This window comes from Atheta coriaria, unplaced genomic scaffold (genome assembly GCF_025399875.1).
Source record: "Atheta coriaria isolate IRGN ID8LTWV9N9 unplaced genomic scaffold, Caltech_Dcor_3.1 hic_scaffold_10_pilon, whole genome shotgun sequence".
NCBI lineage: Eukaryota > Metazoa > Arthropoda > Insecta > Coleoptera > Staphylinidae > Dalotia > Dalotia coriaria.
The window spans coordinates 9,135,731-9,152,608 of record NW_027045452.1 but is presented as its reverse complement, the minus strand read 5'-3'; the positions used below and the strand labels follow the sequence as shown (position 1 = coordinate 9,152,608).

Below are 16,878 nucleotides of genomic sequence, written 5' to 3'. Positions count from 1 at the left end.
TGATTAAAAATGATTGATGAATTATTCACTAATTATAAGTTTCACGCACGAAACACGAACCGTCATAATTACCCCTCAAGCACCCCCTGAAACACATGGTATATTAATAAACCTCTAAAATCTAAAATTTCCACCTGAAAAATGAAATTTAAAATGTTTTGCGAAATTAGAGAATAATCGGTGTATTCGTGAAAATTCGCAACGTGCAATCAACGATAGCGGTCTCGTCGGATATAAATTGCCGGTTTTCCGCCCGCAAGCCTTGGGAAATTCAACGCAGAGAGTAGAGAGCAAAACCGCAGCAAATACGCACTAACGGCATTAGAATTTACAACCTCTGTATACCAACACAAGTGTACATCTTATACTCTTGTGGAGTAAATGTATATTGTAATGGTTGAGTATGGACACACTGTATGTTGGTGTGTGTTTTGCGTGTTTTGCTACTTGAGGCGCGGTGTATTGGCCAGTTTTGCTAATGGCATTCGCAGTTTTGCACTTGCGCAAGTCGAGTGTTATCAAAGTTGAACGCGCCGGGTACGACCACAATGCCATCGGCTGATAATGGGGCGCAATCAACGCGTGTGTATAAATTCGATATTGCACAGCGGCGAGGATAAATTAACACGAAAGCGCTCGAAACTATCACACAATAGGCGATGCACATTTTAGATACGGACTAATTTTACCAATCGTATTATAACCTTAAATTCATATGGAAACATGTCTTTATGTGGATTATATGGGAAAAAGTTTGTTTGTTTCGCTTTCACGCGGAAACTATTGAACTGTTCTTTATGATATTATGTATATATGTTCCTAAGGGTATTGGGTAGGACATAGAATTTTTTATTTTTTGAAATTGTTAATATTTTACCCGGAAAATGCATTTTTTATCCAAAAAACGTGTATTTCATCACTAAAGATCATATATATCATAGGATAAGTACTTTTCAATACAGTTTATTAACATTTTTATAAAGAAGCTCCTAAATCTTTATTTTATGTATTTTAAAAATGATATACAATGTGTTTAAAGTACTTTTTTTTTGTAAAAAAAAAACTTAAACACTTTGTATATTTAGATAGTTTGATACAATTCTCGAGGGAATTTTGTGAAGAAGGTCGAGGCTCTTTAACAAGTGTCACCAGGAGGCCGTGACGTGAAAGGTCCCGGGTTTTGTCGGTCGGCGTCGTCCTGACGAAGGACGAAACCGAACCGTATTCTGATATACGACTCTGGCGCACAAAGTACGTTTTGCATACCTTCGCAGTCATGACGCGGTGGTGAGACTAAACTAAAATTTATGTCGGACAAGAAAATTTTACAAAATATACAAAGTGTTTTAAAAAATTAAATTTTTCTTATCAAAAGTTTAAAAATATTGAAATATTTTGTTTCAATGGGATAGAAAATGGTATATTGTACAGAAATGGTTATTGGTTTACGTAAAACGTGAATTTTTAAAGCGGAAAAGCGGAAATCCATCTTGCGAACGGAAACGCGCAAAACAAACCGAATAAAACGCGGAGATGAGAGGCTTGGTACGCCGAAAACGTGTGTACTTATGTTTTGTCGATCGATAACGTTCATGACGTTTTATTGGTTGATATATTTTTATATACAGAGTGTTTAAATATAAATTTTTAAAGTTTTTTTCTTTAAAATATAAAAAAATATTACTTAAACACTCTGTAGGGAAGCATTTAAAGAAATAGGAAATAAATTGAAAATTTTTGCGTGGTTACGGGTGAATCTCATCAATCTTTTTCGGTTTTTCGGGTTTTTAGACGTTTTTTGCATTTATAAAATAAAAAATTTAAAAAAATTATTTAAAAAATTTAAATTTTTATTTTCTAAAGTTTTCTGAAGTAAATTTTTATTCTTTGAGTCCTTAAATCTTACTCCTTCAAAAAATATAATAATGGTGGAGGCGCCGCGCGACTGGAGCGTTTACAAATGGTGCGTGAAAATTTTGATTGGAAATAGTTGCAAAATAAATGACGAAATCGACCGGAATACTTGGTATGATTTACGGATCTTACACTTGAGCGAACAAAGAGTTTAAAAGCCTTAGAAATATACAGTGTGTATGCAGAAAATTTAATATAATTTAATTTAATTTGATTTTTTCTTTCTTTCTTTTATTATTTTTTTGGCTGGATGAGTGCGAATGAATTACAATGAATATTACATTAATTTATTACTGCTGGTGCTGCACCGCTGGGTTTGTAACTAATCTAGAGGTGTTGAGTTATGTCTGCCGAGGACTTTGCGACTTAACGCGCGAGGTGTGAGGCTCGAGGCGCGACGAGTTAATTAAGCGCGACCGACGAGCGAGGATTAATTACGCAATCAACGAATTGCAAAATGCAAAATTGTCATCGTTATGCACATTGACATTATTCTACTTTGCGAGTATTCAATAAATGTCAAGAAATTAATTTTCGAGCATTTGTATGGTGAAAAATGCAAAAATTTTGCTAAAAATTAAAAAATTTTGGGAAAAACTGCAAAAATATTGAAAAAACGTTTAAAAGACATTGTTTTTTGTATATTGTTAAATTATAAGAACAATTTACATTGACAATTAAGTTTTTTATCTTTAGAAATCAATTTTTTCATATTTTTTTTCATTTTTTTACAAAAAAAAATTATTTTTTGATGAAAATTTGCTAAAAATACAAAAAAAATTGTTTTTAAAAGAATTCCTAAATGATATTAATAATTTAAATTGACAATGAACATTTTCATTCATCAAATTTTATTTTTTCAATTTTTTTTGCTCAAAAAAATCGTTTTTTGATGAAATTTTTGATCATACAATGCAAACACATTGGTATTTGCGTAAAACCAAGGTACATCCTGATTGTACACGGATTTAAAGGATGATTCCGGCTGTGTATATTTCACATGTGTGTTTTTTAGCCTTTTTGATCTTTCCGCCCAGGTCAGCGGAATATTTTCGGCGTGCGCGTTTTGACTTTATGCGTTTTGCATTTATAGGTAATAAATTTGCATGTAGAGATGAAAAATATTCCAGACACAGCTTTGGAATGAAAAAAACCTCACAAAAACATACAAAAATACAAGAAAAACACAACTTAATTAGATTTACGTAAATTTATCGATGACAGTAGGTCAGAAATACAGAAAAAAACAAAAAAACTTTTTGGTGGAGGAGCCACACACGCACAGAGAAAAAAAACACCGAACGAAAAAAACTTAGTAAGAAGCGTTGTGAGCGTAAATAAAACTCGTATAAAATGTCCTGGAAAGAAAGCGAGTAAACACATAAATAGAATTGTTTTCGACGCTGGCTTCGTCGCCGCCCCCCACCCACACCACTCATATTCTATGCTGTCATCTCCTTATTTTATTTTATATTATTTTATTCGTTTTCGGCTTTTTTCTATATCGGTTATCAACGCCTGGCATCTTGTGTGCTTGAAAATATTTTTATTTCCATACACTTTGCAAATTGAACAAGTTCTGCGAGATTCTGTTATCGCGTCTGGCAATTTTACGATATTTCTTGCTGCGAGTCAATGAGTGTCAGTGGAGTCAGTGTGTCAAAAGCACCAGGAGGATGGAAATATAGTTTTGCACAAACAAGCACATAAAGGATATCAGTGATGTTCATCTTCTTGCTGCCGCCAAACAAACAAACAAAAATTGTGCTTTTTTTTGTTTTGAAGGAAAATAATCGATTTTTGTTTTTGTTTTGTGTTTCAAGAGTTGAATTTTGTTGTGTTTTGAATTTTGTTGTATAAAATATGAAGCATGAAAGCACGGAGGTTGGAGATCAAAGACATTGTCGTCTGCCGCCGGATATTTCATATTGTCATGTGCAGACGCTCTAGGAAAATGGCCGCTCTTCATTCTTAATAATTCTGTTTTTGTTTGTTTTTCTGCACTAAAACATACAATTTTCAAGGGAAATGAAATTTTCTTTCGGGAAATGGTAGATATTGAATGTTGCAATGTACATGTCAAATTTTACAATTGTCAGTTTAATGGTTTTTGAAATATTTTAATTTTTGCGTATTTTACTTTTTTTTCTTGATTTTTTTTAGTTTTTGTGCGATAAAAGTCACAATTTTTATCGAAACTAAAATTTTCTTTTGTCATATACTAAATATTATTCACACAAATCTATATTCCAAATTTCATGATGATTTGCTTATTAGTTTTCAAGATATTCCAATTTTTATTATTATTTTCAGAAAATTTCAGTTTTTTGTCGAAATTTTTGTGGTTTTGTGGCGATAAAAGTCTCAATTTTTATCAAAATTGAAATTTTCTTTTGGCAAATACTAAATATTACTTACCCACATCTATATCCCAAATTTCATGATGATTTGTTTATTAGTTTTTAAGATATTCGAATTTTTATAATAATTTTCAGAAATTTTTAGTTTTTCGTCGAAATTTTTGTTGTTTTTTTGTGATAAAACCTATAATTTTGAACAATATTCAAATTTTCTTTTGCCTAATACTAAACATTACCTATCCACATATAAATACAAAATTTCATAATGATTCCTTTGATAGTTTTTGAGATATTTTAGTTTTTGTTTGCATTTTTCACAAATTTTTGTCAAATATCGATTTCCATTTGATTTTTAAGTTATGCAACTCATAGTACGAGTACTTGTATCCCACTTGTCCATTATCTAAATGGGCGTGCAACGAACAACACTCCGACCGTCCGCATGAGAAATGAATGAGAGATAGGAAATGGCGGATGAAATATTCATAACGCACAGCGCGTCGACTTGTAGAATAGCGCGACTCTTGCATCACATACAAATGCACCCGAGTAACACTTTAACTCAAATCTCTAACCTCACTTCTCGTAAATTTCAATTTATCCACAATATACACAATCACAATATATTCTCATACTAATCGTAAAACGTTTAATAAAATCACGAAGAAATAAAGATTTTTATTTATTTATCTATCAACGTAGAAAATAAAACAACGTAGACTTCGTTGATGACATCTGTCAAAAAAGTCACGCAACACAAAACACAAAACACGTAACTCGCTATAAGAGAAAAGAAAAGAAGCGAAGAAAATAAAGAAATTGTAGCACACAGCGTAGTGTGTAGTAAATGAATGATGGCCGAGTCAAGTCGCGTAATAAATTATTTAAGTCCCTCGGGTGGACGCACCGCGCAACCAGTCTTACTTCAAGTCGCTGTCTTCTTCGACTTTTTTTCCTTTTTGACTTTCTCCGCTTGTTCTACTCACTTCACATTGTGGGAGCCAAGTCAATCTTATGACATTTGTATGGGAGCATAACTTTTGTTTGGTTTTTAGTTTATTTTACTGCTAGTGAGGGCGCTGTAAACACAAAACGACCATTTTGAGTGTCAGCTGGAAAGTTTATCAAGTTTAACATTAAATATCTAAGAGAATAATTATCCGATTAAGTTGAAATTTTCAGGGATTGTTTATTGGTTAATTATTTATAATTATACAAAATTTAATTAAATTTTATTAAAAAGTTTTTATTTTATTTATATAAAGGTAAATTGAATAGAAAATTAGCTATAACTTTTAAACTAATTAATATTTTTTATTTATTTTTTTATTATTATATACCTAATAAAACAATAAACAATCCCTGAAAGTTTAAATGTAATCGCCCTGATAGTTTTCGCGTAATCCTTATTTTTGTAAAGTTTTTCGTTGTTTCCTATACATTTACGCGTAAATGTTAATAATAATTATGATTCGGTATATCCTGTAACTGAAAAGCCCGGTTCGAAAAACGCACGAGGTTGTAGAGCAGCGTGTATAATGTGTGTCGGGGTTGGGGCTACAAGGAAAATGTTTGCTCTTTGTAATATAAATATCAGCGAGCTTTCCGAACGCTGCAAGCCAGCGCTTTGAACAAGTTTCATTTAAAAAATCGCTAAAAACACCGAGCCGGAGTAATTAACCAAACTCTCGTTGCATTGATGAGTATGGCAAACAGGTGAATAAAATAATCGGAATTAAATTAATCGAAATGGAAGTCATTAGACGCGGTGGGATTGATAGAAATAGATGGCTGATATACGAAGTTGGTTTAATCGATCCGTCGACTTCATTTATAACTAAAGCATAACTCCCCACCTAACAGGTTACACTTATTCCATTATTCGCCGCAACTAAATATTACGCTTGAGTATTGCTGGCAATGCTAGCATATTCTAATGGCGGTGAATATGTGAGTAGTGAAGCGGCGAGGACGATATGTCGAGTGATGGAAACGTCGATAATTCTATACTCTATACTTCCTGAGGGGGTTATCGTAATGTAGGACAAAAGTTTCATTTTTTTGATTAATTAATTATAAGCTACTTGATATATTTCGATATATTTTACGTATTTTTAAGGAAAATTTTAGTTTTTTGTTTATAACTTTTATAAAAGTTAATATTTTAAATGGTAATTTGGCAAATATTTGTCTTAGGCATAAATAAACATATTCTGAAAATTTGAATGAAATTGATAGAGTAGTTTTTGAGTTATTTACAAAAAACTGTTCAAAAATTGGGGAAAAACTGTTTTTTGCTTAAATTTTATTTAAAAATTGCAATTTAATTGGAAACTATTATTTATATCACTATGAAATTTTCAACAAATATTTATTATGATAAAAGACAAGTTTTAACCTGAGATTGAACAAAATTGTGCAGGTAGTTTTTGAGTTATTAACCAAAAATTGATCAAAAACTGGGCAAAAAAAAAACAATTTTTTACATAAATTTTCTTTAAAAAATTGCAAAAATTCGAAAACTATTGATTATACTTTTATGAAATTTTCACAGATTATGTATTATGATAAAAGACAGGTTTTCACTGAAAATCATTGTTGTATGATTTATACTTCTTGAGATATCATCAAAAAACTGATGAATTTTTGGCAAAAATTGAATATTTTCAAAATTCCACATAATTTCGCCCAATTTTTATATATTTCCACATTATTTTCGTACTAATACTAATTCTTGTGTTTTCTATGCTCGGCGATAATTCAGTTTATCATTTTTACGACTTTTGGTATTACTCCTACTGATACTGATTCGCTCAGTCGTAAAATACACCGATATTTATTGCCCAATTTATTGCTTCTCGTCCTCGACAATGTTCGTACGCAAGTACAACCGAGTCGGGAAGTTTGCGCAACTCTCGCTCCAAGTTTGTCGCATCACGAAGAAGATATGATGTGATATCACATCATTAGCTGCGCGAGAGTAGTGCTGAGTTTTGCGAAATCCAGAAAAATGCACGAAACACTTGGAACTTGGGCGGAACTCAGCAAAGTTTTGCGTCGGAAATGATGAAAATGCATGTTTACTCATGTGGATTAAGGCAGGTGGAAACGGGTGCAACGATCTATAATCGAAATTACAATGTTTTCAACGCAGAAATGCCCGAAAAACTTCAGCGGAAGTTTTGTTGAGAAAAAGTTGTGTTTTTTGTTTGTTTTTGTCGGTTTTTGGCGTCGGTATGTCTGCAAAAATAACTTTATTTGTATTTTATGCAATTTTATTCTAAATTTAATCATTTTCGGTGTGAAAAATACCGGTATTATACCGGTATACCGGTTTTTTTTTTTCTTCAAATACCGGTATTTTTTCAAAAACCTATATTTTTTGTTACAATATTTAATTTGGTGATTATTTCCTTAATTTTAAAAATACCGGTATTTTTTTTCAATACCGGTTTTGTTAAAATACCGGTATTTCATTGAAAATTCCCTATGTAAACACAGTGTATGTGTGTACCTTTAGGTATTTTTACTATCTTTCGGTCGGTTGGTTTTCCGCGTGAAACTTTTCAGTTTTCGGACGTTTCGGAGCGTTTTCTGGCCCTGGTTTTACTGCCGGCCCCATTTTGCCGCCTCCACAGCCACCGCCGCCAGTAGCTCCTGTGGCGTAGTCATAGTCGATGGGGGAATTGCCTTAGTTTGACATATTTATGAGAAAGTCCGTCGCCCGTACGTTATGCCCGCCGCCGCTGCCGCCGCCACCGCCGCCTCTCGCCAACAATAAGTTTCGGCGGATATGCGCACACCGGCAGTATATATCGGCATCGAGATCGAGAGCTAGGGCGGCATTAAAAGTTCGCCCGTTCTTCGGATCGGAAAACTTCTCTCGGCGGCGGCAGCGGCGGCAGTGGCTACAACGGCGGCAGCGCGACTAAACTGATCTAACGCCGCGCCTCGTTTTTCTTCTAATTTCTTCTTCTTTCTTTACGGGATGGATCTGCTGCTCTAGTTGTAGTTTTATTACATTGGAAATATACAGAGTGAAACAAGAAGGAAAAAAAATTTCAATTGCGTATAACTTTTATAATAATAGAGATAAACACATGAAATTTTGTGTGTAGGTTAAGTATTAGCTATATTTTATGATACAATTTAAAAAAAATCAATTATTTATAGAAACATGGCGGTTAATTGAGTTTTAGTATAAATTTATTTTTTAAAAATTACAATTTTCATCTTCAAAGCCTTATAAAAACTATACCGCTTAATATTTTTAAACAAAATAATAAAATTCATATAAACAATTTAATTGTTAATATATCTACGAAAGCAGACTTAATTTCTTGATAAAATTGCGCATTTTATGCACAAAAACAGAAACAATTTCATTTTCTCTACTTTTACACACTTTGTAGAATATTGATTGCTATATGCGCACGTTTCATGTTTCATGTTGCAATGTTGCACTTTTGTAACAACTGTAATATAACTTTATTACACTCTGCGACGAAAAGTTTGCCGCCTCAAGTCAAACACGAACAAATCGCGATCGTGTCTTAATTAAATTCGATTTTATAACCAAACAAACAAAAAACCGTGATTTAGATTGCGATTAATCGTGACACCACAAACCAGTAGTAAATCAATTAAACCTTAGCTACTGGTTGTTGGTGGGGCGGCGGCGGCGGTGGTTGCATTCGCGATCTGCGGGTTCAAATTGGCAAATCGAACGCGTCGAGTGTGTTTAATGCGATAAGCGTTTGCGCGCCGCACAAGAAAAGCCCAAAGACGCAGCAAAACCCCCGGAATACAGAAATCCACCCCGCGCGCGCCGCCCCCACTTCTATTTCAAGGGGTGGGTGCTTGAATCCCCGCAGCCGTGGAAGGAGCAACGCTCGGAATCGATTGCCTCAATTGAAATATCCATCATACTCGACGGCGGCGGCGGCGGTGGCGGCGGCGCAAGAGGTGCTGAATTCAACTCAACTATTCCAGATTCGCATTCCCGCGAACACTTTACTCTTCGTCGAATTACAACGCGGCTTAGACTTATACTTGAAATTGTGATCAAAGCATCTACTTCACTTTTTCTCCCGCTAGATGGCACTAGATGTTGAAGTTTTTATTTTCTGTGAATATGTATGCAACCAACATTTCACTCAGCATCTCATCAGATGGTAGACCGTAATCTAAACTGTCGCCACGACGACATTTAATATTCCCAAGCATTTCGTCCGTGATGTTTGCTTGTCTTGTCATCCCTTAAACGCGCCACTCTACCGCACACGCGAAAGGGACACTCTCGTGCACCACGGGTTGCGCATTTGTCTCAATTAATCATGACTTGTTTATGCAACCGAATGTACACGCCACTCTGTGTTGCATACGTATGTGTGTGTGTGTAGTAGGGGAAAAGTTAATGGGTACTACGGTGCATACAAAATGGCGGATGGTGAAAAATGCAGAAAAGAAATCGAACAAGTTCGAAAAGCTTTTAATACTTTTAATACTTTTCTCTTCGTGCGCAGTCGAGAAGAAGTCACGAAGATGAGAATACGAATAGCGCGGGCGCCTGGAGAAAATGGAAAATAAGTTGATGGCTGATCGATAAAATGAAGTATCTTTTAGTATCAATATTTTAAGTTTGCAGCCGTGGGCGTTTGTGTTATTTTTGGATACAATTTAACTTAACGCAAGTTTGTTTTCACGCGCGTTGAAAAGTTGGCGGAGTTTATGACGTCATAACTTTGGACTTGAAAATCACAGAATATTAAGTGACGCGTTGTTTTGTGGGGAATTTAAGTGCGAACAAACTTGTAAAGAGACTTTTTAAACATCGATAAAAAGTATGGAGTAATTAAAGTTTTAGTAAAACATAACATTTTGTTTTAATTTATAAAGTTTATGAAGTTTATTACGTCATAACTCTGGATGTGAAAATCGTAAATTATGAAGTAGCACATTATATTAAAGAAAATTTCATATAGAATAACACTGTGAAAAGAGAATTAAAATATTGATACAGGTTGTTGAGTAATTAAAGTTTTATTAATATAAATCAATTTATTTAGATTTATTTTTTATTTTAAAAGTTTTTAAAGTTTATGAGGTGATATCTTTGGGCCTAAATGTCGTAAAATATGATGTAATACATCATTTTGTAGATAATTTAACGCAGAATAAATCGGTAAAAAAGTTATTCAAATATCTTTACAGGATGTTATGTAATTAAAGTTTGAGTAATAAAAGTCAATTTATCTTGATTTATAAAATATTAAATGTTTATGACGTCATAATTTAGGCCCCTAAAATGTCAAGATATAAAATAATACATTATTTAAAAGAGAATTTAATACAGAATAATCCTATGAAAACAAAATTTAAATATCTCTTCTGGTTGTTGAGTTATTCACGTTTTAATAACAAATTACACTTTTTTTTCTTTTGAATTTAAAACCAGTTTTACTAAACAACAAATTAAAACATTTTAGTTAATTTTAGTTAATATTGTAATTACCTCTTTCGTCTTTGTGACTCCGCTCCGAATTTTATCACTAATTTAATTCCGTCCTTGAGGATTAGATTCGCACATGGGAGTAAACCTAGTTTAGTTCTAGTTCTAGTTTTAGTCGAGCGTGTTTTAGCTCTAATTCTAATTCTAATTCTAATTCTGGTCGTAACGAAGTTGTAATTCATTATGCATATGTCAGTGATCATAATGAGCCAGAGCTTGCAAATCCCCACGCGCCCAACCCGTGCGTACTAATAAATATTTTCCGTTGATTAATTTATAACTGGCTTATTCACATTATAAACATGTCTAACTCGGCTTACCGACTGTAAAAATTCATCATTCCGAGAGTATAGTATATTAAAGGTCTTCACTAGCAACTAAATACACATTAGTGTATACTTGGTTGCCTATTGTCTCACTACTTCTATGGGTTCAGAATCATAGCAGTGCTACTACTACTCCTAATACATTATTAAATTTGTAATGTTGCTTTGTGTCTCCGGAGGATAAACTGCATCGTAAAAACTTTTATTATTAACTCCCGGAAACCGGAAAACCGGATGCGTTTTATATCTCACTCAGGCAGTGGTCACTCGCATAATTTATAAACTTTTGCATATGTGAGCAAATAAATAATAATATTTTCGGTAGAATTTAATATTTTAATATTTTTAGGGGTTGTAAATAAGGGTTGTTAAATACAGGACTATTATTATTGTTTTTATGGCAAAATATAAATGATAACGAGCGCTTTTCGCAATAAAAAAATTAATACACGCATTAAAAATGCAAAAAATCATCACCATTTTGAATTGCAACCCTTGGAGATGGGGTTGTAGGGATGATTATCGTTTTCGTTGCTGAATGCCATGTCTGTTTGCTACCCTTAGGCATGTCAGTGGAATATCAGGTCAACACTTGACAATTATTATAAAATAACTACTCTTATATACAGGGTGTTTCATTAATTTTATGAGAAAAAATATTTTTTGTGTTTTTCGGTGATTTTATTAATTTTTAAATTTTTTAAATTAATTTTTTAAAAACCGGTTTTTCGGTATACCGGTTATTTTGTTAAATACCGGTATTTTTTTCAAAAACCGATATTTTTACTTTTAAAAACCAATATTTTTTAATATCATATTTCATTAATAAATTTTATAAATACCGGTATACCGGTTTTTCTACATAAAAAATACCGGTTAACCGAAAAACCGGTATTCAACACAAAAATTCACATTTTCATCTTGAAATTTTTTATTTCTGCAGTTTTCTATAATGAGAATTTTTCAATTTTTGCATCATCCCTTTGTTAAATTTTCATCCCTTCATCCCTTATGTTCCCAAGCTTGTTTTGTTGATATACTGTGGCATATTCAACGCAGCGGAGTTGACTTGTCGAGAGGCGTAACGTTTTGTTTGCGTGCTTACACATTCACACCCTTGTGCCACCCCTCAACCACCCCCAGCCGCCCCCGCTACGAGTGAGTTTACATGCGTATGCATACAAGTTGCCATCTTTACCACTCGTCGCTGACGCATGCATGACAATACCTACGTGAGGAGATTTTCACATTTCACGCATGCGCACTGCTTAAAAATTAAAATAAGGGATGAAAATTCGCAATAAAATTTAAAACATATTTATTTATGTTTGATGAAATGTTTAATGGTATCTTCGGGTTGTTATTTATCAATTAAATATTAAATTGACTATTTGCGCGTGAATGGACATATTCACTGGGGGTTGTTTTACGTCTACATCATCAACAAGCACCCTCCGGCCGCCGTCTTTCGATAGATAATGGAAATAGTAGGGTTGCGGTGATATCCCGGCGTGTTTGCATAGAGATCTACCGGCCGTACATCATCATCAGTATCAAAATTTCTAGGTCGGCGTTCCTGGGTTATTTAAGGGGTTGAAAGTGTTAAGGGTGGCTTCCTAGATGTTCGACACGTTTGAAGACGCTGCGACAACCTAACTGGGGATTATTAATTAATATTAATGGAAATTACATGGGTCGCATGTTTTATTTCTCCTAAAAATTGTAAATAGGGGTGGGAAATACCGGTATTTAAACCGGTTAACCGGTATTTTTATGAAATACTAATATTTTTCATTATTTTAGTGAATAAAAAACAAAATTTTTAAATACCGGTTTTTCGGTATACCGATTTGAGAAAAAAACCGGTATTAAAACCGGTTAACCGGTATTATTATTTTTTTTAATTAATATTTTTAATTATTATAGTGAATAATTACATAATTTTATAAATACCGGTTTTTCGGTTAACCGGTTTTCAAAATACCGGTATTAAAACCGGTTAACCGGTATTTTTTCAAAAATTTTATATTTTTAATACGATAATTCTCTCATATTTTGATAGAAAAAAATACCGGTATACCGAAATACCGGTTTTTCTACCCCAAATTTCACTATTTCCTCATTAGAACGTGATATTTTTCATTGTAAGCATTTCGACACGCTGTGTACAAGTATTGTACTGCGCAAACTTTATTACCCAACAAATTGCGTATAATTAAATGCAGCTGAGGGTAGTTGCACTGGGGTTGATGTAAAGGGGTTGGTTTATATTTCAAGCGGTAACACGATCACAACCCACACACCAACATGCATTCACATGCACGAGTAATTTTGGCTCAACTTTAGTCATAGAAATTTCTAACCTAACCTAACCTCAGTCGAAAACTAGCAAGTCAAAAGTAGAACGACGGTATTTGTTTGTTACATAATGCAAAGTTTTGTCTGTCATGGTGTCCTTTGTGGGGTGTGTGTGGATGGGGTTGTTTGGTGTCTTGACCAGCGCTCTTTGCAGAACAGGAATTAATTTCGGTCGATAACCAGGGATGCGATGCGAGGATGTGAATAAAGGCGGTGGCGGCGGCTACGGCGGCGGCGGCGGTTTTGACAGCCCCCTCGGTTATGGTTTCATTATCAAAAGTAATTGCGCAATTACTTGCGCGCTCCGCGGCGAATTAATTACAGCGCAACAATTTCGCCCGCAACTTACATTTTGACAGTGGTTTTATTAAGACGCGGAGAGGTATTTTTTATGTTTAGATGTGGATTAAGTAGAGAAATATTGTTGATAAAAGGAAAATCTTTTTTGGGAATGATAGATAATTTTATTTCGTTTAATTTGATGGTATGGTTGATAAAAGATTGTTGGTATTAAGGCCGGAAATCCGGAAAATATGAAAAAAATGATTATTAGTTTTATTTTGAGTTTTTTGTTTAAACGATAATTAAAGTAGTTTGAATAATGAATTTGATAAAACTGATTAGTGCAAAAGATGGGGAATTTATTCAGGTATCTAGAACCATTTTTGTTTATAACAATATCTATAAACAAATAAATGAAAATTGCTATTTTCTGGCAAATTTCAGCAAGTTTTTATTATGAATTTTTCATTTAAACAATAATTAATGCCCTTATAATTATGAAATTTGAAAAACTGATAAATGCAAGAGGTAGATAATTTATTTGTCTATCTGAATCCACTTTTGTTTATAACAATATCTATAAACAAATAGAAGAAAACTTCAATTTTCTATCAAATTTCACTATAATTCTTAACATTTTTAAGGTTATAACTCAATTTCTACGAAAAATATGCAACATTTCTTACATTCCCTTCTCTAAAAACATCTCTAATTTATTTAATCATCATTATCTTAACCTATTTCCTCTTAATTTCATCAACCAACCTCTAAAACCCAAAAAAACCCATCTTTAATATTTTTTCTCCGCGAATATTTTTAATATAGATACCCGCCGCTTTATTATATTAGATAATAATGTAATAATATTGTACAAACCCGGCTTCGTGTTTCCCGCTTCCTGCAGGCGTTTTTTATTTCCGCCCTGAGTCTATCTCCATCTTAATTATCCTCAATTTTCATCTTGTTATACAACACACAAAAAAAAATTACACGCTTCGCCAAAATTAGACCGCCGCCATCTTGAAACACAATATTAACCTCTAACCTTAATAATATTTTTTCGCTCACATGTTTAACTTTAACATGTTTAAACACTGTGAGTCATAACGACGCGTGAAATTTACAGGCGGCGAAGTTTACCACGTTCAGCAAACAAAGGGCGTGAACTTCCAGCGAGGCCCTAATGGCCGTTTGTAAATCAAAATTAGCGAAATGAAGCGTTACGCGCGCGTACACACCGAAAAGTAACGCTAATTACATCCAGTGCCAACGAGTGTTAAAAAGTTTGCCTAACGTGCATGTTACTGTAGTTTATTACGGTTACGCGACACCAGATGGCGTTAGGTGGTGTTATGTATAAGATAGGGAAGGGAATAGGTTGGAATTTAAGAGGGGGGATGAGATATGAATAAATTAGTGATTAGAATATACTTTAAGGGTTGTTTGTTGTTTTATTGTGGATATTACGCGGCGCGACCCTCGTCAGGAAAATCAAAGTGCTTCAAGAAGTGGCAGCTAATGAAACATGAATAATGAGGAGTACAAAATGGCTGCTGGATAAATATTTTGATATACAATATGTTTTCATTGCATAAAAACTGTTTATTTTGAGTTTTTTGTTGTGTTTTTTTATGTTTTAAACAATTAATTTTTGAAATATTAATAAATAATCTTATAAATTATTTAAATAATGATAGTTTGCGCTTGGTTTTATTGAAAAATATTGATTTTTAGGGAAATTACGAGCAAAAAACAAGTTTTTTGAGAAAAAAAATTGCAAAAAATTTGATTTTTTGTGTTTATTGACGTAAAAATAGCAAAAAAATAACAATAATACCACTAATTGTTATTAATATTATATTTTATAGTATTGTTTATTAAAAAATGTACCCAAAGCACTTTTTTCTCAATTTTTCAAGACAATAAACAAGTTTTTTGTGAAGAAAATTGAAAAAAATTGATTTTTTTGGTTTTTTGACAATAAAATTGCAAAATAATAACAATAATAATACTAATTGTTATTAATATTATATTTTACAGTATTGTTTATTAAAAAATGTACAAAACGCATTTTTTCTCAATTTTTTAAAAGAAAAAACGAGATTTTTACGATTTTTATACGAAATTTTGCTAAATATTCAACATACAAAGTGTTTAAAGTGATTTTATATCAAAATAATTATTTCTTGTTGCAGTACTGGTCAATATGGATTGGCGCAGCATTACTCCATTGTGCTGTGCGAGTGCTGCCGGCAGCAAACGGCGGCGATAGCACCAGCAATGTGCTGCACATCGGCGGCATCTTCCCCATCGCAGGCGAGGGCGGCTGGCAGGGCGGACAGGCATGCGAGCCGGCGGCGAAAATCGCCCTCGAGGACGTCAACAGTCGCAAGGACCTCCTGCCTGGATACATACTTAAATTACACAGCAATGACAGCGAGGTGAGTGCACATCATAATAATAATAATAACAAATTCCTCTCTTAATAACAGTAACAATAACAATAGCTGTAACAAGTGCGCGTGGGTATTACTGATGATGATAAAGATAAAAATACGGATTGTGAGCGGCTAATATTTCATTTCCGTTTGCGAAAAGCGCGCAAAACCTTTCGGACAGGTTGTCGCTAATAATCCCGCGTCCTGATGATGGATCACGCCCGGTGAGCGGCAACTTAACAAGCCGAGTGAACAAAAGAAACATGGATTGTGTGCGTTTGTTTGTGTTTGGTGGGTGAGAGTGTGGAGGAGGAGAGGAATGTTTGTGAGAATCAGCGTCCGGAAACGGGGAAACTCTGATTTTGAGCGATGAGGAAAATTAAGATCCTCGTGGCTGAATTTTGCAATTTTCACTGGTTCTGCGTGTTTAAATAATCATTTTTCAAACAATTAAATAACAACTTCATAAATTAGTTACTGAACAATATTTTGTGCTTGGTTTTATTTAGAAAAGTTGATTTTTTGGGAAAATAGAATCAAAAAATTAGTTTTTAGAAAAAAAAAATTGCAAAAAATTTGATTTTTTGGTTTTTAACAATTGTTTTGCAATAAATTAAATAACAATTTGATAAATCGGTTAGAGAGCAATATTTCCCGATTATATTCCGATATTTTTATAGAGAAATATT

At 33.4% G+C, this 16,878-nt stretch overlaps 1 protein-coding gene across 1 annotated transcript in view; it reads left to right on the top strand.

Annotated features, from left to right (window-relative positions):
* Window positions 1-16,878, top strand: part of GABA-B-R1 (gamma-aminobutyric acid type B receptor subunit 1) — an 86,183-nt gene that overhangs the window by 32,758 nt on the left and 36,547 nt on the right. The window contains exon 2 of the mRNA XM_065314239.1: window positions 15,947-16,192. Coding sequence (XP_065170311.1) covers window positions 15,947-16,192 — 246 coding nt within the window. The remainder of the gene's footprint in view (window positions 1-15,946; window positions 16,193-16,878) is intronic.